At 48.6% G+C, this 23,412-nt stretch overlaps 1 protein-coding gene across 3 annotated transcripts in view; it reads right to left on the bottom strand.

Annotated features, from left to right (window-relative positions):
• The window catches only part of KIRREL3 (kirre like nephrin family adhesion molecule 3), a 408,049-nt gene that overhangs the window by 98,624 nt on the left and 286,013 nt on the right, over positions 1-23,412 (bottom strand). For all 3 annotated transcript variants that reach the window (XM_064732218.1, XM_064732217.1, XM_064732219.1), the window contains 2 exons: positions 13,506-13,655; positions 9,225-9,374 (listed from right to left, as the gene is read on the bottom strand). In XM_064732218.1, the coding sequence (XP_064588288.1) occupies positions 9,225-9,374; positions 13,506-13,655 (300 nt within the window). The remainder of the gene's footprint in view (positions 1-9,224; positions 9,375-13,505; positions 13,656-23,412) is intronic.

The raw sequence follows: 23,412 nt of genomic DNA on the forward strand, positions 1-23,412 counted from the left end.
ACATCAGGTACCTTTAATGTAAAAAAAAGGAGAAATAGCCCCTTCCAGAGGGTCATTTGTCCATCTTGGCACATAAGAAATATCCTGAGGCAGGAGAGGTTATTCTCCTGCTAATTACCAAGGGCACCCACAGGTCAGTCAGTAAGACATTACTATCATTTTACAGCCCAGCTGAAGCCAGAAGGAATGGCACAGCTCCCAGCCCATCCCAGTGTCCCTGCAGGACGGGAGGCTGGCATCCATCACACTGACAGGGGCACTGGGAATGCACTGTATGGATGTGTAACAGAGAGATTCCTTCACCACGGGCTGGGAGATGCTGGCTGAGCTGGGAACTGAGCTGGGAGATGCTGGGAGCTCTGCTGGGACGCCTGAACCATCCAATGTTGACAGGGAAGCTCAGGCACAGTGGGGCAAGGCTGGACAACGCTTCACGGAGCAGGGAAATGCAAGACAAGCAAAAAGGGCTGGCCAGGAAACAACATTCCTGCAGGCTGGGCACGGGCAGGAGGCTGGCATCCCTTCAGGCAGAGGGCTGGCATCCCTTCATCCTCTCCCAGAGCGGCTCCAGCCCTGCCCTGCCGAGCCGCCGCTCCATTTGTCACCCGGGCGATCGATGGCCGAGCGGGGGCTGTCGCTCAGGTGATGTCACGCTCCGAGAGCCCCGTTCTTTGCCAGCTGACAAGGGAGAGGCAGTCAATACCTGTGTCAGGTCACCAACAACCACCGGGCTCCCGGCATGGCATCCGTGTGTGCAGCTGGGAGAGGCACAAAGGGCTGCTGTGAGCACAGATGCGGATGCAGAGGAGCAGGGGCAGGACGCAGATGGGGGAGCTGGGTCTTGATTGGCAACGGGGAGAATCGTGCGTAGGAGAGAGAGCAAAGCGAGGTTTGCTTGTGCACAATGTGAGGTGTCAGCGGTTCAGCAGCGCATGAAGCAAATAATGCTCGCTGTCCACGGGCAACCCAGGGAGCTGGAGGTGCTGGGTGGGGAAAGGGAAAGGCTGGTGGGGTGTGGAGGGAGCTGCTGGCCCCCAGATGAGGTGCAGAGGGGTCGTGCCCAGAGCAGGAGGGGCTGCAGGCACAGGAATGAGTGGTGAGCACAGAGGGGTCCTGCCACCAGCACCCCCACATCATTTCACAGCACCCTCATGGCCATCACAGCCAGAGTAACGGGGCCCAGGGCAATGGCAGAGCCAGCAGAAGAGGCTGGGAAGAGACAAAGGCATGACTAAAGATCAGGAGGGTTTTTTTATCAGCCCTCTGTGCTTTGCATCCATCAGGTCAGCCCAGCCCAGCAGACTGCAGGGAAAAGCCAAATGCTTCGTGTTCGATAAAACCACGGGTCAGAACCGCGATGCCCTCCCTGCATCGAGACAAGGAATCACAGATTGGTGCAGGAACACAAACATTAATCATTTCTATCTGTGTCTCTTCCTATTTACTCTGTGGTACTTCAGAGTGCAGGTAGGAATGCTGGTGTGGCTCTGAGGGCTTAGGGAAGGGAAGCTTTGATGGGAGAGTCGGCATCAGTCAACCCCACGGCCTTTAGGAAATACAGAGTTTGTAAGAACTGTGTGAGCCCATCTGGAGCAGGGTTTGAGGGACCAGAGGCAGCATCTGCTTAATGCTGGGCTGGCCCTGCTGAACATGCCCTGATGTGACTGAACACCAGTCCCTGCTCACACACAGCCCTGTCCTGTAGGGAGGGACATGGACCTGGCAGAGGGACCCTGAGGAGACCATGGAAGATTCTTCAAAGGGCTGGAGCCCCTCTGCTCTGGAGCCAGGCTGGGAGAGCTGGGGGTACTCAACTGGAAAGGAGAAGGCTCCAGGGAGAGCTCAGAACCCCTTCCACAGCCTAAATGGGCTCCAGGAGAGCTGGAGAAGGAATTGCTCCCTGGCAGGGTGGGCAGGCCCTGGCACAGGATGCCCAGAGCAGCTGTGGCTGCCCCTGGATCCCTGGGAGTGTCCCAGGCCAGGCTGGAGGAGGCTTGGAGCAACCTGGGATAGTGGAAGAGCAAGGAAGCAGAACTAAAGGATCTTTAATAACCCTTCCAATCCAAAGCATTCCATGGTTCTATTATATTTGTAATTTTTAATGTCTGTCAGGTGAAACAAACCCCTTCCTTAACTTTCTTCTCCCCATGTTTGTATGACTGCAAAGTTGTTATTCCTCTGCTGTGACCCTGGCAGAGCCTGAGGTGGGTGGCTCTGTCCCACAGAGAGTTTCATCCTGGCATCCACCACCAGCCCAGATGTACATGCAGGGGATATAAAGATGTCATTTTGCTTCTCCTTCGAAGTAAGGAGAACAGAACTCATGCAGATGCTGCCTTCCCTTCTCCTCCTCCTTCTCCTCACAGACAGGGTGCAAACCCCTCCAGAATGGGGGAAGCAGCACTTCCCAACACTCAGGTGAAATGTTGCAGTAAAGTAGAAAAATTATAAAAGAAAGGCCTCATAAAATCAGCCTGCTCTGTTAAGTAGATGGCTGGCCTTGTCAAGTTAGCACTTTGCAAGTTCCCATGTGAAATCAATCCTGTTGTGAGCAGTTCATTAACATAACAATCTATTCCTGGGTGAAAAACCACTCACACCTGCATAAACGTTGAACCTATCCCATGAAAACTAGTGAAGAAAATATGTAAACAATTGAAGAGTAGAGAGATTTGATGGACAAGTAAAATACCTTTTACTAACTAGTAATTGGCAAGAAAGCTGCTAACCCATTGGAGTCACACACGAGGTCTGTAAACCATATAAAAATGAGTTACATGGATAAAGTAGGGGCTTTTTCCACCATGAAGAAAATGGAGTTTTGTGTGATTTATTCCAATAGTGAAACCCACCTAGGGAGATCTCAAGACCCAGTTTTTTAGCTCTCTCTGTGGTCTGTTTTCCAGCTCTATGCTGCTCCAGGCAGTGGCTGCCTTTCACCTCTGAGCCCCTGGGTTTTTCTGGAATGGTCAATCCCATGGAGATGCCTTCCCACCCCAGGGCCACACAGGGATGAGAGCAAGGAAACCTGGCCACCCTCTGCTATCAGAAGGAGCCGGCTCAGAGAGCTGTAAACTTAAGCTGCTCAGACACGACATCAAATATTTAGGTTATTTGGGATTTGCGCTCGATTGTTTGATGTTTCTGTTTCGTTCCCAGTAGAGCCACTTGCTGTTTTGCCACTGAAAATATTCCCAGCAGAAAATGCAGCTTTGTGAAGACCTAAAGTTGTTCAAGGAGAAGAGACTGTCTGGAAGAAAATGATCACATTTTCATCACTTTTTTTTCTTTTTCTTTTTTTTTTTTTTTGTTCTGAATTGACATCTCAGCTCTACATGCTCTGAATTTTGCATTCAGAGAATTGAATTCTATTAAAAAGTGTGGAAAAAGGGTTCCAGGCTGAACTGTTTCTGGATTTGAAACATCACCTCCTCACTTTCTTTCTTGCAGCTCAGCATTACAAACAAATGTTGAGAAAGGGCATTTACCTAGGACATAACCTCTTTATTTCCTGATCAAACTCCACTAAAGAGCTTGAAAACTGGGAAATGCAGATGTCTCAAGCTGCCAACCATTGTTTTGGTAATGGAAATGCTTACTCTGCTCTGCAGGGGACGACTGGAAAGACTTGGCAAGAAAGAGGATTGGAATAAAATAAAAAAATAAAATAAAAAGAGGAAAATGGCTGTGATTGAATGTAGATGCAGTTGACACCCCAGTGACCCTCCTCCTGTCCCTGCCTTGTGCCATTGTAAAGAGACAGGAGCTCTCACTTCAAATTAACTTAATCTGTAGAGTTAAATAATTCATGTTGATTTAAGAAAGCTTTATTCCTAATGGGACACATGTGAAGACAGAGTTAATATTAGAAGAGGCCGTGGAAGGGAGGAGAGAGGGAATTAGACTATAAAAGGTGAAGGTACAAGTTAATTGCCTATCAATTATTCACCTTAAGTCTCTGGAAGTAGCTCCCCTGCCTCCCTCCTCACACCCTCATATTGCCTTTTCCTGCTTGTGGCCAATTTCCCCCTGGCACCCCTGGGACCAACCTTGCCCCTGTGCCAAGCAAGTGCTGCCTGGGAGCTTCCTGGGACAGCCTGAGGTACATGGCTGGTGATGCCTCAGGTTTAGCTTTTCTATTTTTCAGGTTCTGTGCCGCTTTAGTGTGTGGGATGGTGAGCTCTCTTCACAGAATAGGGAAACAAAACAATTCCTTCTCTAGCTGGGGACCAAGGACAAATGATCCAAATCTCAGGCCCAAAAGCACAAACAATGTGGGCTGAAGAGAGAAAAAAAAAGCAGGATGGGACTGCATGGGCTAAAGCTGGAATTGGACAATTAACTCCAATATGCAAATGGAGCAGAATTTATAAAAGTGAGAAACCTTGTGACCAGTCGTTCATTTTTGTGACCATTTTGGTTCATCTTGGGTGCAGCCCTGTCTGGGCTCTTGTGCTGCCTAAGGTGTGTCCATTGAGGCCTTTTAATAAATCCCTGCTTTATTCTTTAGCTCTGTCCAGCCTCTGTTCTAGGTCAGCCTTCACAGGGCATCACTGGGCTGGAGGTGCCACATCTCCTGCTGGGGGGACAGACCAGCCTTGGGATGCTCCTGCCAAGGTGCCATGAAGGAGAAGAGCCATCCATTTTCCCAACACCTTGTCATCCATCTGCTTCATTGTCCTGGTTGCTCCATCCTCTGGGCACAGTGGGTTCTGCCAGCCCTGGTCACCACAGGCTGAGGTGTCACTTCAGAGTGGAGAATCAGGACTCCTGGACAACTAACTAATATGATTAAGCAGGAGCCCTTTATTGTTTACATTATGCATTTATTTATATATTTTAACCCTCCTGCACACGCTGATCACACATCTCTTGATTGGTGCCTCTGGTTTGTCCACACATTCTGCACACACTTCTCAGAATATGTCATTGGTTACAGTCCAGGTGGTTCACCACCCTCCTTTATCTAGTTCTTGTGGTCTTGGAATTCTGTTTCTCAGCTTCTTCTTCCTTAATTTAGCACAATTTATGTCTTAGTACCCTTGATGAATTCCAGAGGGCTCTAATGATAATAACTACAAGCGGCATGGCTGGTGCACAATGTGGCCTCAGTTGTTCAGATACATTGCTACAACCACAGGCCCAGGTGTCACCGCAGGCTGAGATGTCACTGCAGGCCGAGGTGTCACTGCAGGCCAAGGTGTCACCATTGCAGGCCAAGGTGTCACTGCAGGCCAAGGTGAAACTGCAGGCTGAGGTGCCACCACAGGCTGAGGTGTCACAGCAGGCCGAGGTGTCATGGCAGGCCAAGGTGTCACCGCAGGCCCAGGTGTCACAGCAGGCCAAGGTGTCACCGTGCCGTGGCCACATCGATGCTGCGAGCCGGGGCTCCTCTCTCCCTCCCCACTCCCTCCCAGGGAAACCAAAGCTCTCTTCAAAGTTTCTCCTCGCTTGGCTGCCTCGGAGATCTGGGAACTCATCGCTAATTAACGTGTCTGCAAATCCCAGCTCGGCTGCCGGGGCCTCAAATTCCTTCACGGTCCCGCGAGTGCAGAAGGATCCACGAGCGAGCCCTCTGGCTCCTGAAGCTACACGGCTGGCAGATGCATATTTTAACAACACACATCTGTTGGCAATATAATCTCTTGTATTTGCCCTCCCTGCTCTGAGCTTTGATGGAAGACTGGAGGGAACTCTCCAGTGGTTACAGCCAAAGTGTTTGCTTTGCAATTTCGCTCGATTGCTGCCTGATTTTATTTTTAAATTTCTCCAAGTCCTAATCAGGCTCTTACTTTATTTAATTAATACCCTGGCTTAGTTAAATAGATCATAAATTAAGCAGTCTGCCATTAGAGATGTACCAGGTAGCAAAAAGCCCTCCAGTGGCTTCCCAGAGCCTGCCTGGCTTGGGCTCCCCAGCCAAACTGTCTTGACATCCTTTGCTTGCAGAAAATCTGAATGTCTCCATATGTCCCAAATCCCATCCCATCAGATTTATCAACCTTCCCTGCTTGGGGCAGATATCCTGAGGAGAATGGGCAGGGACTCCTTCCCCAGAGAGTCTGGGCAATGGTAGGAGGGAAGGTGAGGGAGACCTGGAGAAAGGGAACCCTCCAGATTTGGGATGCATTCACAACATTTCCCAGCAACATTTGTCCCTGGAACTCCACAAAGAAAAGACTTTCCCTGATGCTGATGACAGTAATAGGCTCGTCTGTTTGAGTGTTTGGACTTCCAAGGCTATGGAATGATCTGTTCCACTGCATTTAACCATGTAGATTTGAAAACAATGTGACAAAACCTTAAATATTTAATTAAAATATGGTGTAGCTCAGCATATGAGCAGGGAGGTAGGAGGCATCAGCCCCATGAAGCTGTTGTCAGACATGAATGACAGCAGCTGGAGCCTGAATCTGGAGGCATTAGGGGATTTCTTGATACTAAGGAAGTGGAAAATCTGGCAAGGACAGACAAGGCAGCACCAACACATACAAAAAACCAGGCAGGGTCATTTTTTTCAGAGACAAGGCTGGGGATGATAGAGCAGGACAAAGTTCCCCAGAACTGCCTCTAACACCCAGGTGGCTGAAGAGCCCTTGAGTCACTGAGAAACCAGCAGCAGATGCTGGGCTCCCAACCACCAGAGCCTCCCCAGCCAACAGAGTCCCCCCAGCCACCAGAGAGAGCCCCCCCCAGCCACCAGAGCCTCTCAGCTCTGCCTCAGCTGTGATTGATCACTTCCTAGAGAGCTGCGTGGTTTGCACCCAGCTCCAGGGATGCCTCAGGGATCCTCTCCTGCCCAGGGGCAGTCTGCAGCCTCGGTGAAGCTGGACAGACTGGGATGAAGGAATACTCCCCAGGCATATTCCTGTGAGCAGCTCAGGCAGCCTGGCACATCCCTTCCCAACCCAGGGAGATGAAATCTGGGAGATCCAGCTCCCTCCAGACACAGCTGCTTAGCTCACAACTACAGCAGGCTCACACACTGCATGCTAAGAGCAGACATGTCTGCACAGCTGGTGGTGCTGCACATCTGGACGCACCAGAAATGTCTCTCCCCCTTCACAGACATGTGTTACCCCCCCTGCCATGCAGTGAGTTCAGCCTGACAGGCTGCACATTGTCCCCATCTGTCAGAAACACGGGGGCTTAAGGCTTCTATTCTTCATGTGCCACTTCTGTCCCCTCCACTGGGGTGGCTAAAACACAGAGCACAGATCCCACAGCAGCCCCTGCCCTCGCTGCCAGCGCAGGACACCCCATCCCAAAGGAGCAGTGTGAGCTGCTGACCACCAACCCCCTGAAAAGGTGAGATCATCACTCCTACCTCCCCAGTCAGCCTGAAATGTCAAAGAATCACACAATTTCCTGAGCTGGAAGGGACCCACAGGATCATTGAGTCCAACCCCAGGCTCAGCACAGACACCCCAACAATCCCACCCTGTCCATCCCTGAGAGCATTGTGCAAATGCTCCTGGAGCTCTGGCAGCCTTGGGGCTGTGACCCCTTTCCCCCCCTCAGAACATCTGCATAAATACCCCTAAAGTTAAAGATGAGCTACCAGTCAGTTCCAAACCCACACTGGCTCATCGATTTGGCCTAAATTGAACACGCTGTAACTTTAATTTTCTTAAAAGGAAAACACTCTGCAAATATAAGTTGCTGAACATCTTAGGTAAATGTACCAATTAGCAACTACTATGTATATCCACATAAACATTAACTACCATCTATTCAACACATTCCATAACCCCAAAGATAATAACGATTTCCTTTTGATCCATAAAAACATCTCTCTGCTCAATCAACGCTTCGCAGCAGCTCTGACGTACGCCCTGGGACTAAATTAGTTTTGAAATCTTTAGCTCTAATTAAATAACATTATTTCTTTTGTCTGGCTCCCTCAATGTATTCTGCTTTCACAACAGAAGGAGGGAGCCCAGGCGAAGGAGGGGTTGTCGGTGAGCAAGACAGCATTCCCCTTTCCTATTCATTTCCAGGATTATTTCATGTATGGCACATGTCAGAGCTCTGAGCTGCTGCCAAGCGTTGATTGAGAAGAAGGAGAAATCATCATTATCATCAGGGTCAGGGAAGGAAGGGATGGCAGCTGTGAAAGTTTGGGAGTAGGGAATGTTGTAGGGTTGTGGAGGGAGGAAAACAAATGCAGGGGAAATTGCAAACCAGGAATTGGAACTCATTTTCATAGTGCAGACTCCAGTGAGGTGCACCTTCAACCACAGCTGGTACCTTAATTCACTTCTTCTGGCTGCTTAAAACTAATCAGTGTTGATCTGACTAAAACCACAAAATTCTTGATTTGGATCTTTTTAAAATGAGGATTTTTTTCCTCCCTAGAAACTAACCAGGAATAAAAACAAGGAAAAAAGAAATCCAATCTTCAATTTAAACAAACTTAAATATGCAAATGGTTTCACTTTGAGGGTTGAATAATCAGGATGAATCTGGGAGCAGCAATGCAGACTGGGTTTTGTCCAAGCTGCTTGAGAAAAATACCATTTTCATTAAGTTCTCTGAAGCCACGTCCATGCCGGGAAGCCTGGCTGACGTGCCTGCCTTTTCCCAGCACTCCTGTGGGGAGAGCCTCCCTCCTGCTCTGCCAGATGGCCAACAAATCCCTCCAGTGCTCCCCTTCTCCAGAGCCTCCGTCCAGCTCTGCCAGTGCTCCCCACCCACCTCCCACAAAAAAAAAAAATCCTCTACATGATTTTGGGATTCCAGGTAATACCTTCCTGTGCTGCTCATGGGAAAGATGAATTACTAAGAAACACAGGGTGATAAAATATTAGCATGTAGATGGTTTAAAAATACTGCATAATATGAGTCTTCTCAGGGGGTGGAGTCGTCCTGGTCCTGTAGGCAGGGTAACGCATAAGTGATGACACTGACACTCTTCACATCCTTAAATTTATGGACAGACTCTCTTGAATTGAGGCATAAATCCATAAAGCTGAAGTGCCAAACACTTGGTGGCTGTGTTACTCCTAGAACTGTCATACTCCACCCCAGAGCTGCTTCACTCCCCAAGCAGCTTCCTTTGATCCTGTTCTCAGGACTGAGCTGCTCCCCCACTGCTCTCACCATGAATTCATTCCCAGCCCTCTTGATCCAGCAACAACACATTTCGTCAAAAGCTGCTCAGTGTGACCATGAAGGCAGTGAAAGCCCAACAAATCCCGAGGGTGTGAGGAGCCAGGACTCACCGAGGACGGTCAGCCGGGCAGGTCTGGATCGGATGGCGGCCTGGATGGCCTGGCACTCGTACACGGCGTCATCCTGCAGGTCAGCTCGCAGGATCTTCAGGTGGTGCTGACCTGACAGATGGTCTCCTACCACCAGATAGCGTGGGTAACCTGCCCAAGGCAAAGCACGGGTCAGGAGGCAGCTGGGGTAGCACACAGAATTTGTGGTGATTGGGATGGGGCTGAGCCTCATCCCCATGGGTACAGCTGTGAGCAGCACTGACAGAAATGAGCCATGGAGTGCCCAGGTGTGCTGAGCAACCACCCAGGGAACAGAGGGCACACAGGGGTAAGGCATGAACCATGAGGACTAAAGAACAAGAAGGGTTGATGCTTGAAGATTCTGAAGTGATGTGGTGTTACTCTGTATGGGTTGAAGCTTTCTGAAATTGTATGATGATATTCTGTGTATTGTGGCTGTCTTAACTGCAATATACGCTGCAACAAGCTGGGGCCACGAGCCCAGAGATGAGGAGAGCAGAGCATGGGTCCAGAGACCTGGCACCCCACAGCAATTCCCAGGATCCAGGCAGCTTCCTCCCCTCCTGGGCACGCAGCCCAAAGAGAGAGAAAGAACCTGCCAAATCCAGGAAAGAGACTGCATGTTTTGCTCCACAGGCTCAAAAAAGAAGTGCTGATGAAGGAGCATTAACTGAAGTCCCAAGGAATCATGGGATCATAGAATGTTAACTGTTGGAAGGTTTGGTTTTGACCTTAAAGATCATCGGGATCCAAGTCCCCCTGCCATGAACAGGGACACCTGCCACTAGATCAGGTTGTTCAAAGCCTTCTCCAGCCTGGCTTTGAACCCTTCCACGGCTGGGGCACTCACAGCCTCTGTGGGCAAGGAAAAAGGGTGAGCTCTTCCACCAGGAAACCCACCAGCTCCTGCTCCTCTGCAACCCACCATGGAATATCCTCAGCTCTTGGAGTCAGCTGAGGTGACACCCTGGAATACAACCATGATTAGCTCTGTGTAAAGCTTGGGCAGGGGTCTGAGGGTGTAAGAATCTGTGTCTGGGTGGGCTGTTCAGGTCATGGGATACAAGTAATGTGAACAGTGCAAATTACCAAACACTCAGTGCAAACAACTAAATAACAATTTAGTGCAACACAACAGGGGGGCACCTGCAGCCCTGGTCAGCCTGGCCTGACACACGAGATGGACACACAGGAGGAAAGGTGCCACCCCCGTGTCCTCCTGTGCCCTGTGTAACCCAGCACTGGCACACACTCGTGCTTCTGTTGTTTCTCAAGTCATCAACAGCAGGATTTGCTCTCCTGAACCGCGAGGAGTACAAATGATGGGTTTGTTTGTATTGTGCTAATTAGACACTGGCTGAGCTGGTATCACGCGAGCTGGCAGCTCCTGTGGCTTCCAGCAGCCCTGGCTCTGTTAATTGTGCAAGTCATTCACATCAGCTCCCTCCTTCACTGGAGCTCTTGTTACTCAGTCGTGTTGCAAGGTCTTGCATGGGAAGCTCAGCTCTCTAATGGATGCAAAAATTGTGGCTCAGAGCTTTGAAAAACAGGCAAAGATGGGGCTGCTCACTCGGGCACAGCTGTAAATGAGCAATTATAGGTATTAATAAAATATTGAGGGAAAGAAGGAGCAGGCATTGCACTTTAGGGAGGAGCGGGGTCCCTGGAGACCAAAAAGCATGGAGCCTCCCCTGGTTTCTCAATGCTGCTTCTTGTCTAGGGGAAAACTCCCAGGTCACTGGGAGCTGAGCAGTGTCACATGTGTCCAAACTCTGCAGAACCTGGGGGACACTGCAGCTCCTGAAGGGCTCCATGTCCTCCCAGACTGTTCCAGCAAACACTCTTCCTATTCACGTAAAATATTTCAGTTCCAAATTAGTGTTTTCCAGCAAAATATACAGAATAAACTCGAAACTTCTCCAGTATTGCACCAGTCTTCACCAGCTGCAATTAACCCTCGATCACAGTGAGGGTGTGGGATTAAGGAATGTGACTTCTGAGCAATTTGGTCACCAAACTATAATTTGCCAAAACCAAAGCTTGAGGAAGCCACAAACACTTGCCCAAAGCAAACAGAGCCTTGTGGGTCCCTTCAAACTCAGGGTATTCAATGGTTGTTTTCATTTTTGAGAATATCAGAACAGGCACTTGCAACATTTATAAAACATTTCATCCCACATTTTGGAAAGGTGACAATAATTTCCAAGGAAATCAAGCCAGGCCTTTCCAAAGGGCAAGGTGACATCTGTGGGAGCCAAAGGTTTGTTTCAGGTCAGAGTGAAACAGATTTTGGTTTATTCCAGGCATCAGTGCCTATGTTTGGGTGGACTGGAAGGTGTTGGAGTTGAAATGAAAACATTATTCCCCAAATAAATGTTGGGCAAGGAGATCTGCTTTTCTTCTTTATGGAGGATGGTTGTGGATTTTTTTTTGGTTAAAGTTGGGATTAAATGTGTGAGATGGTATTTTTTGTTTGGATTTAGATGTTTATTAGTTTTTATTTATATTACAGTTTTATAAATGGTGAGTTTTATAGTATCTTATTTTAATGTGTTAAAAGTGGAGTTGTATTTTATTTATAAGTTTTTTTATTGATAAATTGTTTAATTAAGAAATGACACTGAAATTATTTTTATTTTTACTTAATAACTAATTATTTGTGACTCATTTTATTTTATTTAATATTTAAATGTATAATTTATAAATTTAAATTAATAATTTATTTAAATTAATTATTTATTTTATTTAGATTTATTATTGTTTTGTTTATTTACTTTTATTATTATTGTTTTATTTATATTTTTATTATTATTTTATCTTATTTATATTTAATTTTCTATTTAATTATGTAATATCATTTAAACTTATGAAGAAGAAGGTGAAGAAGAAGGATTAGTTTTGGTTTTTAAACTTTTATTTTGCTATATATATATAAATTGTATATATCTATATGTATTATATTATATATTATGTATAAAATAATATAATATAGGTTTACTAAGTTTGATTATTCTATTCTATTCTATTCTATTCTATTCTATTCTATTCTATTCTATTCTATTCTATTCTATATAATTGTGTTTAATATATATATAATATTGTAATATTTAAAAATTTTAAATTTTAAGTTTTTTATTACATGATATTATACACTTCTCTTTAAAGTATACATACATAATTTTCATTTCATTATTTAGTTTTGGAAGGTTTTTTACAGTTTTAGGTTAAATGTAGTGTTTTCTTGGGGGTTAGTGTTTGTCAGAACAGAAAGTTTACTATTCTTACAAACTAGGTTTCTAACAGGTGGTGTCCTGACTTACTTTTTAGAAGGCTTTTTTTACAGTTTTAGGTAAAATGTAGTGTTTTCTTGGGGGTTACTGTTTGTCAGTACAGAAAGTTTACAATCCTCAGTATTGTAATATTGAAATAAAATCAATATAGCTGGATGGGACGTGCCTGTGCTTGTCTGGCCCTTGGTGCTGAACTAAACAGCAGCACTGTGGTGTTTCACCCCACAGACACTTTGGGCTGTGGGTGTGTGGTGTTTCACCCCACAGACACTTTGGGCTGGCTGGGTGTGTGGTGTTTCACCCCACAGACACTTTGGGCCGGCTGGGTGTGTGGTGTTTCACCCCACAGACACTTTGGGCTGTGGGTGTGTGGTGTTTCACCCCACAGACACTTTGGGCTGGCTGGGTGCTGCACTGGGCCCGTGGGGACAAGGCCAGGCCTGCAGGAGCTCTGGTGGTGCTGGGATGGAGCTTCCCCCCATAACAGGGGCTGCTCCTCAGGTTTCCCTCTGGCAGAGAAGCTTTAAGGGGATGGTGAAGGAAAGGAGTCGGTTCTGATGGAGGGTTTGGATCCAGAGCTTTATTCTGGCCCACAGGCCTCTGAATGCAGCACCAGCTCCAACAGAACTCCCTGAGCCCGTGGTTGCTGCTCCTTTGAACCCCGGGAGAGGGGCAGGGAAGGGGCAGGGAGCCACCAAGCAGGGACAGGAGGGGAGGGACAAAGGGACAAAGGACACCTGGATGGCCCAATGCCCCCCAGGGGTAGAGGGCATCCTTTGGATCTGCCAATTCCCTTCTGGAATGCCAGGACTGACAGACAGTGCTGGGAGGGGTCAGGGAGGGGAAAGGAGAGGGGACTGACACACCTGGGAGGGAATCTGCAGGGGAGGGACCCAGGTTCTGAGGTGAACCCTGAAGTCCCATCACAACACCTCAGTACCCAGGATTCTAATGGGGTGTCCCCACTTACTTGAGAGGTCCCGTCCGACGCCCAGGGCCAGCCCGTCCTTGATCCAGAGCACGATGCCATTGTACTCGGGGATGGCGCAGAGCAGCGTCACCGGCTGCCCCGCGATCACCACCTGGTCCTGCGGCTGCTGCGTGAACGAGGACGCCTGGCCTGCACGGGAACAGAGAGGAACAGGACATGGTCAGCTCTGCAGTGCCTTGTATACCATGCACTTCCTTGGGATGCAGCAGGCCAGCACGCTCCTGGCACAGCACAAATGGGAGACTGATCTCGACAGCTCTTAATTATGTGTTTGCTTAATTATGTGATTGCCCCATAGAATGATAGAATGGGTTGGAAGGGACCTTAAAGCTCATGTTCACAGGGAGGAATTCCTTCCTAATATCCCATCCATCCCTGCCCTCTGGCAGTGGGAGCCATTCCCTGTGTCCTGTCCCTCCATCCCTTGTCCCCAGTCCCTCTCCAGCTCTCCTGGAGCCCCTTTAGGCCCTGCAAGGGGCTCTGAGCTCTCCCTAGATCCTCCTCCAGGTGAGCATCCCCATCTCTCTCAGCCTGGCTTCAGAGCAGCCCTGGAGCATCTCTGCAGCCTCCTCTGGACTCACTCCACAAGCTACATGTATTTCCTGTGCTGAGGACCCAGAGGTGGACACAGCACTTTGTGACAGACAAATATTTGCAATATTTTTGCTCCCTAGGGGAAAAGAAATCTCCAACCAAGAGGCACCAGTATTTCTTGTAACTGTTGTATTCCAAATTGTGGTGGTAGTGTTTCAGCCACAATGATCACAGACAGAGAAGCAGCAGGATGTTCAGCAGCAGCAGTATTTTATATTACACATAATAAAAGAGGATGTTGATCCTCTGCTTCTGAGCCTTGCTCCCACCTCGTGTGCTCTCTGAAATCAGGATGTGCAAGGAAACAACCTGCTATAAAACACACAGGGAAACAACCAACTGCTGCTGTTCTGCTCCCTCCCCAGGTGTCACCTCCTGGCATTTGCTGGGACCTTCCCACACATCTGGAGGGGAAGGGAAGGCCCAGCTCTGCCTCAGCACTGCCTTTCTCGAAGCTGCATTGTCAAACTCACAAATTTCTCCTCACCCTTCCCCACCTGCAATGCTGCAATAACAAATCCCAGCCCCGGGTCATCTCCTGCCATGGTGGCATGTCTCACACCTCAGGTGTGACATGGCACTTCTCATTTTCCATGGGAAGCACTCCAGTCACTGTAACCTCTTCCACAGCAGAGTTTACTCAGCATTAAGTTTTATTTTCATTCTCCCTTGGCTTTGCCATGATTGAAAATTATTCAGAGAATCCCAGAATGGTTTGGGCTGGGAGGGATCTTAAAGCCCATCTCATTCCATCCCCTACCATGGGTGGGGACACCTTCCTCTATCCCAGGGTGCTCCAAGCCACATCCAACCTTGGATGTTCCAGGGATTCAAAGTGTTAAATGCTACTATTTCTTTTTCTCTCCATAATGAGTGCATGGGACAGCCCCAAAATCCCCCTGCAGAGCCACAGTCTGAAGCTCGAAGACCCTAAATGTGGGGCCATTTCAGGCAGATCTGCTGATATCTGGGCTGCTGTGAGTACAGTTTTTTGTCTGTTGGTTGTAGAGCATCCCAATTGCTCTGCCACCACTTAGTCTTGCTCTGATTCTGGATTCAGGAGATGATCTGGGAAAGAGGTGTTGGGGGAAGGCAGAACCAGTGAACTGCCCCTCACTGAGTGGGGTTTGTAGGACCAGGAGCCTCTCTGGGTAGGAATTATGGGCCTGCATCAGGCAGGAATTCAGAGCCTGTGCCCTCCACTGACTGTCTGTGTTCAGTCCATGGAAGGGGACTGGGCTGGAGGAAAAATTCCTCTTGAAAACCAATTTGTCAGAGCAGGACAGTCTCCATGTGATCCACCCCAAATCAATTCAATCCTAATTTACACCGACTCCATTTAATCATTGCCTGATGATTAATCCAGAACCAAGGTTAAGTGTGACACAAGTTCTTGCATCTGAACTTGTTTCCAGATGAGCTGCAGGACCTTTCCTACAGGGCAGGGCTCTGAAGCTCCATCATTTCCCAGCTCACACCGTTGAACCAACGTGTGCTCCCACATGAGTGCTTATATTTAAATTTAATTTATTATGGCTTCAGCTCGCTCTTAGCCACCTAAAGGAGCACAGGGAAAAGCAGAGCTGTCCTTTTGAAATTCCAGAGGTATTACATTACAGGAAAGTAAAAAGCCCAGCTGGAATTTTTGCAGATCTCCAGGAGCACCTTGGGCACCTGGGTATTTCAGAGATCCCAGGTTTTCCAGCACCCACATATCTCCAAGGAACTCTGATTTTCACCCCAGATACTCCAAAAGACCACAGTGGTGGCTCTTGGCATGGTGCTGCCTGCACAACAGGGCAGGTTAATTCCAGAGGAGATTCCAGTTTTTCCTGCTGGGAGGCACTCACTGGAAGTCATGGTGGCCTCTGACACAAACCCTTGTGCTGAGATTTAGATATTTGATTTCAAAAGGAACATGAGTCAGCTCTGATTGTTTTTTTCTTTTTTTTTGATTCATAAAGGACAAACGCTCCTAGGATAGCAGGGAAAATGGGATGAGAGAGAAAACTCAGAAAGCAGAAAAAGTGGGTGTTTTGCTTTGCTGTTTTGTTGTTTTATTTTAATATATACTTTCCACCCACTAACTGGGTTTTCACAGCTCACTCTGTAATCCTGACAATTCTCAAGGCAGAGCTGGGCGAGCGAGCGGGGACAGTGCAGGAAGGCAGCAATAACCCAAAAAGATTTGTTTTATCAGTGAGAATTATCAGGTTGTCAGCTGGGAGCTGCACGAGCTCTAATGAGAACGCAGAGGCACAAAGTGGTGTCTGTGCCCTCTGCAAATGCCCATTAAGCACAGGCTTCATTTGGTAATTGCTGCTGGAAATGAAGCTCTTTTTATGTTTTATTTTTCCTTTTTCTCTTATTTCTTGATTTGTTTTAAAGACGAGCTGATGGCCATGGAAAATCAGAGCAGAAACATGGCATATGTCTCCTGTATTTTCCTTCCCTGTGTTTGTTCAGTGTGAAGAATTGTCACTTAAACCCATTTTTTATTCATCCAAGGCTCCATTTCAGCTACAAACAGCTCAGACTCAGTCACAGGAGAGGAAAGATGGGTGTAAGGACCTTAAGAGCATTACCTGGCCCAGTCCCTGCTCCACAGCAGGATCATCTCTCCCTAAATCTCAGATAAAATAAAAAGAAAAAAGTACTGAAGACAGAGCTCAACTCACTTTCAAATCAGCTTAAAGTCTGATTACTGGGTTTAACTGGGTTTGGAAGATCAGAGGCCTGTCCACGTTACAGCTTATGTCTTAATGTCAAAGGAACGAGTAATTTGCAGAAAAGTTTTAAGGGAGATAAGATACTTGACAGAAAATAACTGAAAATGAGGAAAGATTGGGAAAGGGTGATTTACAAATGCAGGCTGAGCGTTTTCAGCTACAAGAAAATGGGCTGAGAGATGTCAGTTGGGTATTTTTCTAGGAATGTTTAAAATGGAATTACAAAGCAATGCTTTGGTTTCAAAGCAGGAGGTTTGACTCTAACCTGTTGGGCAAGCAGGAGCTTCCCAGCTTCTCCCTTTCCACTATACAGAGTTTCAGCCATAAATACTGGTTAATCCAAATCTCTACAGAATTGGAGTTCAGCAGAGAATCATGGAATTGTTTGGGTTGGAAGGGAGCTTAAAATCCATCCAGTGCCACCCCTGCCACCCTGCCATGGCAGGGACATCTTTCCCTGTCCCAGGCTGCTCCCAGCCCTGTCCAGCCTGGCCTTGGGCACTGCCAGGGATCCAGGGTGGGCACCCTGTGCCAGGGCCTGCCCACCCTCACAGGGAACAATTCCCAATTCCCAATATCCCATCCAGCCCTGCCCTCTGGCACTGGGAGCCATTTCCTGTGTCCTGTCCCTCCATCCCTTGTCCCCAGTCCCTCTCCAGCTCTCCTGGAGCCCCTTCAGGTCCTGCAAGGGCTCCGAGGTGTCCCTGGAGCTTCTCCTCTCCAGGTGAGCACCCCCAGCTCTCCCAGCCTGGCTCCAGCCCTGGAGCAGCTCCATGGGCAGCTCTGGACTGGCTGCAGCAGCTCCTGCTCCTTCCTGTGCTGGGACCCCAGAGGCAGGTAGGGTTCACCACACGAGCCCAGCAAGAGTCCAGGCATCCTCATCACTCCTCTCCTTGTCACCTCCTGCTGCACAAAGCATCCCCAAATGGATTTGGGAAGTGGTGCATAACAAAGCAGGGAGATGCAACAACATGTCCATGTGCCCCCAACCCAAGTGTAGCCCTGTTTTACTTCTACCTCGCTTCTTCCCTCAAGTGTAGAGACTTGGAATATTTTCAGAGAAATGACTGAGTTGATGCCTGGCTTCCTGGGAACTTCACAGGGAGTCACTGGGCACTGACTCTGCCCCTGAGAGTGTCCCTTGAGGATCTGCCCATCCAGCACAGAGATGCTCTGAGCAGAAGCAAAGCTCAAGGCTCTGAATTAGTTGTTGAATTTTTTGGTTTTGTTCTAAAAGCAAACAGCTATGCAAATGAGATGCTAATGATGCCACTTGGCCAGGGTCCAGCACCAGCCCAGTGTCCCACTGCACTCTGGAGCTGCCCTGCAGCTGGATGTGTGCTGTCACCACAGGTCACCTGTGTCACCAGAGCAGCTCTTGGTCCCAGAGCCTTCCCATCTCCTCCTGCTTCCTGCTTTGCCCCTCTTCCTGAGGAGCTGCCAATGTCACAGACATCTTTTATGAAAAATCCTTTCCTTAGGATTTTTCCTCCTGAGAAGCTGAGAGGCCTCAGTTACAAAATGTAAACAATGGTTATCTGCTGCTGTGGAATGCAACGGGTGCATCTGTGATTGGTCTCATGTGGTTGTTTCTAATTAATGGCCAGTCACAGCCCAGCTGGCTCAGACTTTCTGTCCGAGACACAAGCCTTTGTTATCATTCCTTCCTATTCTATTCTTAGCTAGTCTTCTGATGAAAATCCTTTCTTCTATTCTTTTAGTATAGTTTTAATATATATCATAAAATAATAAATCAAGCCTTCTGAAACATGGAGTCAGATCCTTGTCCCTTCCCTCATCCTCAGACCCCTGTGAACACAGTCCCACTGCCAGGCACCAGCAGGACCCCCTTGCTGGCCCCCAAAATCCTGCCTTCCTCAAAGAGCCTGTCTCATGGGGGGCACTTCTGCAGCCACTGAAACCCCGAAGGGCAGGAACAAAAGGGGACAATAAAGGCACCACAGTGAAGAGCAAGCAGGCAAGAACACTAACCCTGCTTTCAAAAACCCCAGGCTGGATCATTGTGAAGTCACAAGCGTGTCATAAAAGCTAAAGGAAGAAAAAAGGAGGAAAAAAGAGAGAACCACTTTAGAACTCTTTCTATTTCCTTAATGGATTTTGTACCTGTGGCTCCTGTTTCTCAGTATTTCTCTGTAATATCGCCTTGTTCTTTCAAACAAAGGCTGAAACTCTTCTCTGTTTGTGACTTCCAAGGGAAATAACACTGCCAGTGCCAGGGCATTGCTTTTCAGATGTCTCAACGCCCACGGATGGTGAGAAGGCCCAAAAATCCTGTTTAACAACCCAGAAAACAGAGGAAGGCACCTACACAATGACATTGCCACGGTCTGTGCTGCAGCAGGACCTTGAAGCCCCTTCCATAGCTGAAGCCAGAGTCTGTGACAGGCTTTTAAAGCTCTCTGAAGACTGAAATCTGTTTGCATGAGTTCCTGGCTGAATTATTTCAGCTTGCAGCCTCCTGTGCCCAAACCAGCAACCGGGAGCAGCACAAAGTTAAATTTTCATTACCCAAGAGGAGTGAGTATTGTAGTAGGAAGCGAGGGACTCACCGAGGGAACAATGACTCATTAGAAATGGAGACATTGTGGCTGCTTTTATGTAAGTGAAGCTTTGAATGTCCATTGTGCTCTGAAAAGAATTAGTCCTTTTTGTTGAGGAGAGCATAGAAGTGGAGAAGGAGGACTATGAGCTCCTTGTCAAAATATTACTGTTCTGAAATGAAAGGCCTGGTGATTAGGAGTGGTGGGACATTCTCCTTGTCCCTCAGTGGGAAGAGCTGATCCCTCCCTCAGCCTGGAGCCGTCACGACGCGTGGTGGGAGGATGATCAAGGGGCTGCTGTGAGACATCCTAATCCTGCACAACATCCAGGAGGGGCTGGCTTCAGACCAAGCAGATCCCACCCGATGGAAATCAGGGCACTTCAGCCCAGGGGCTGAAATTACAGCTGATTTCAGGAAAATCAGCCCAGCTTGGGGCTGGTTTCTTGTGGCATGATGCCTGGAGATGGAGACGTCACTTTGCCATGGAGAGGGCTGGGAAGAGAGGGCCCCATGCCCACAATTCCCAGCAGAGCAGGGCCTGGCTCTGCAGCACCCCACACAGCTCCTGCTGTGGCTCTGTGACAAACAGGCTGGCTCCCAGCGCTCCTTTGGGTCCCCTCCCTGGAGCTAAGGACACGGAGCCCCTGCACAGGGCCCATCGTGCTCCACAACACGCGCCCACATTGATTTTCAGATGACGAGGAAGAGCAAGCAGACAAAAGCTTTACATTATTTACAAAGCTCTCTGGAATTGTCAGTCATGGGGAAGCACAGGGAGGGGCTGTGCAGGCTGCAGAGCTGCTCATGACCTCATGCAGCCCAATTCCCTCCCTGGTGGGACACAACACCCAGACCTGCGCTGAGGTGGAGCCCAAGGCCTGGCCGGGCACAGAGCACAGGGAAGAGGGAGCCAGCCACGAGCTCCAGGGGCAAGGATTTCTCCAGACAAGGACAGAGATGAGTTTTTCTTACAGCATCAGAGAAGCAAAGAGCTGTGGCTGCCCAGACAGGAGCAGAGGGATGGTACCAGTGATGCTGTCCTCAGTGAGGGGATAGGGATCAGCTTCCCCACAGCACAGCCCCTTGCTGGTGATGGCCACAGCCATGTCAGACACTGCCTTGGGCTTCACTGCATAAATAAGAGAGGTAGCTTGAGTTCAGCCCTTGCATAAGATTTGTGTTTTTTAAAATTTGGCTTCCTTGGGGAGAAAATAAAATCAAATCTGTTTGAACAAAAATGTCAGTTTGGCCTTTTTTGGAGAGACTGCGTAAGTCCTGCTCACGTGGCCTCAGTGCTGAATTATTCAACTTGAAAGAAACCAAAGCACAGCACAAAGTCAAGGGATGACTCAGGTGTATGGCACGGTGCTGGGCACTGCCCAGCTGTGTGACCGGGCAGAGGAGGGAGGCAGGAGCTGAGCTGGTGCCTTGCTCACCCACAAGCACACAGGGAGATGAGGCTTTCCCTGGAGCACAGCCTGGGGGTCCCCACTGATTCCACCTGTGCAGCTCCCAGGGGAAGGTGTGGGATGCACTGCAGTGAAACCAAAGGAATGCCCAGGAAAAGCAGTGAAAAGTAGGGCAATGAATCTGGGGAAGGGGCTAGAGGAAAGGAGGCTCAGGGGGGACCTTCTCCCTCTCCACAACTCCCTGACTGGAGGGGGCAGCCAGGTGGGGTCAGACTCTGCTCCCAGGGAACAAGGGACAGGACAAGGAAATGGCCTCAAGCCACAGAAGGAGAGGTTTAGGTTGGATATTTAGGAAAGTGGTCTTCACAGAAAGGGTTGCAAAGCACTGGAAGGTGTGATGGTGTTCACAAGGGTCCCAGGACAAGGGAAGAGATGAGAATCTTGACTCCATGTTTCAGAAGGTTGATTTATATACAGAAGGTATGATATTTCAGAAGGTTGATATATATACCATATTATATTGGTATATATATATGGTATATATATAATATATACCATATATATACCAATATAATATGGTATATATTATATTAAAACTATACTAAAAGAATAGAAGAAAGGATTTCATCAGAAGGCTAGCAAAGAAAAAAGAAAGGAAAGATAACAAAAGCTCATGACTCTCAGAGAGTCTGAGCCAGTTGACTGTGATTGGCCATTAATTAGGAACAACCACCATGGACCAATCAAAGATGCACCTGTTGCATTCCACAGCAGCAGATAATTATGGTTTTTCTTTTCCTCTGAGGCTTCTCAGGAGAAAAATCCTGGCAAAGGGATTTTTCAGAAAATACCATGGCTACAGGAAGGGGCTGTCCAGGGCAGTGGTGGGGTCCCTGTCCCTGGGGTGCTCACAAGAGGTGTGGATGTGGCACTTGGGGACGTGGCTTAGTGATGTATATGGTGGAGGTGCTGGGTTGAGGGTGGGATTTGATGATTTTTTTTTTTTAACCAAATGAACCTATGGTCCTAATGCCAGCTGCCAGGGCAGAGTTTAAGGTGCAAAGCCAGTGCTCTGCTCTCCTGCCTGGCCATGACCAGCTCTCAGCAAGCCCACGTGCTGAGCTGAGCTCATCCCACAGTGATGTCAGATATTTTCCTGGCACTGCTTTGAGAGGAACCATCAACATCCCACTGTGTCCACTAAGTAGCTTCAAACAGGAAACGGGGAAATTTTGAGTAAGACATTAAACCTTTCAGAGATCTTTTTGTCTATTAGTCACAGAGGCAGGAGATCTGAACTATTGAGTGTTCTGCTGGCTTTGATACCCACATGAAATCCCAGCACTGCTTTCAAAGTCACTGTGAGGAGTTTGATCAACCATGCAGAAAGGGCTGAAATGTCATCACTGCTCTGTTATTAGCTGCCGATTGGGAAAGGTGTAAGAGTATCCTTACCGTGGGATATTTATTAGCAAACTCTTCCCAGCAGCAGCCTGGAGAATTACCTCTTGTGAGATTAAAGGCCTGCTCCTGGGAGCTGCACTGATAGGAAACAAACTAATGTACTGCACGGAGGTGGCAAAGAGCAGCATTCAGTGACCTTACAGACTGGATCACACTGAATATTCCAGCTGCATGCATGGCTTCCGGCTCCATGCATGGTTCCTGGTTCTGTGGATGGCTCCAGGCTCCCTGGATGGTCCAGGCTGGTTCCAGGATCAGTGGATGGCTCCAGGCTCCGTGGATGGCTCCAAGCTCTATGGATCATTCCAGACTCTGTTGATGGCTCCTGGTCTGTGAATGACACCAGGCTCCCTAGATGGCTCCAGCCTCCATGGATGGATGGTTCCAGCCCCATGGATGCTCCAGCTTGGATGGTTCCAAGCCCCATGGGTGGCTCCAGGCCCCCTGATGTTCCATGCTCCATGGATGACTCCAGGCCCCTGGATGGTTCCAGGCTCCATGGATGTTCCAGGCTTCAGGGATGGCTCCAAGCTCGTGGATGGTCCTGGCTCCGTGGATTGCCCAGCTCCATGGATGGCTCGAACTCCACAGATGGCTCCAAGCTCTGTGGATGGCTCCAGGCTCCACGGATGGCTCCAGGCTGCTCTGCTCTCCCAGCCTCTCCTTTTGGCCACATACACCAAGCTCTGAGCAGGTAGCATTATCTCCTATTAGACAAGCTGCCAGAGCTGGGATGTGTGCTTTGGGGCACACAGGACTTTTGCAGGGTTGGAGGTAGAGGCAGCAAACTGGATTAGGTAGTGTTTTACCCAAAGCCAGCACAGGAGGAGGGGGGAAAGCAGGCAAGCTGTTCCAGGGGGGTGGCAGAGGAGCTGAAGGGTCAGCAAGCGGCAAAGCTGGTGGTGTCACTAAAGCTGTGGCAGAAAGGTGTGAGAGCTTCCCCACACCCTGGGCTGGGGCAGCACCTCATCCCAGGGCTCAGGCTGCTGTGGCTCCCTCTCCAGGGGCAGCTGTAGGTCTGAGCCTGTGCTCAGGGCACAGGTGATGCCTGTCCTTGCTGGGAACAGGGACAGTGGCACCAGCAGCTGTTCCAGAGGCGCTGGAAACCCTGGACAGACACTGAGCAC

This window comes from Zonotrichia leucophrys, chromosome 24 (genome assembly GCF_028769735.1).
Source record: "Zonotrichia leucophrys gambelii isolate GWCS_2022_RI chromosome 24, RI_Zleu_2.0, whole genome shotgun sequence".
Classification (NCBI taxonomy): domain Eukaryota; kingdom Metazoa; phylum Chordata; class Aves; order Passeriformes; family Passerellidae; genus Zonotrichia; species Zonotrichia leucophrys.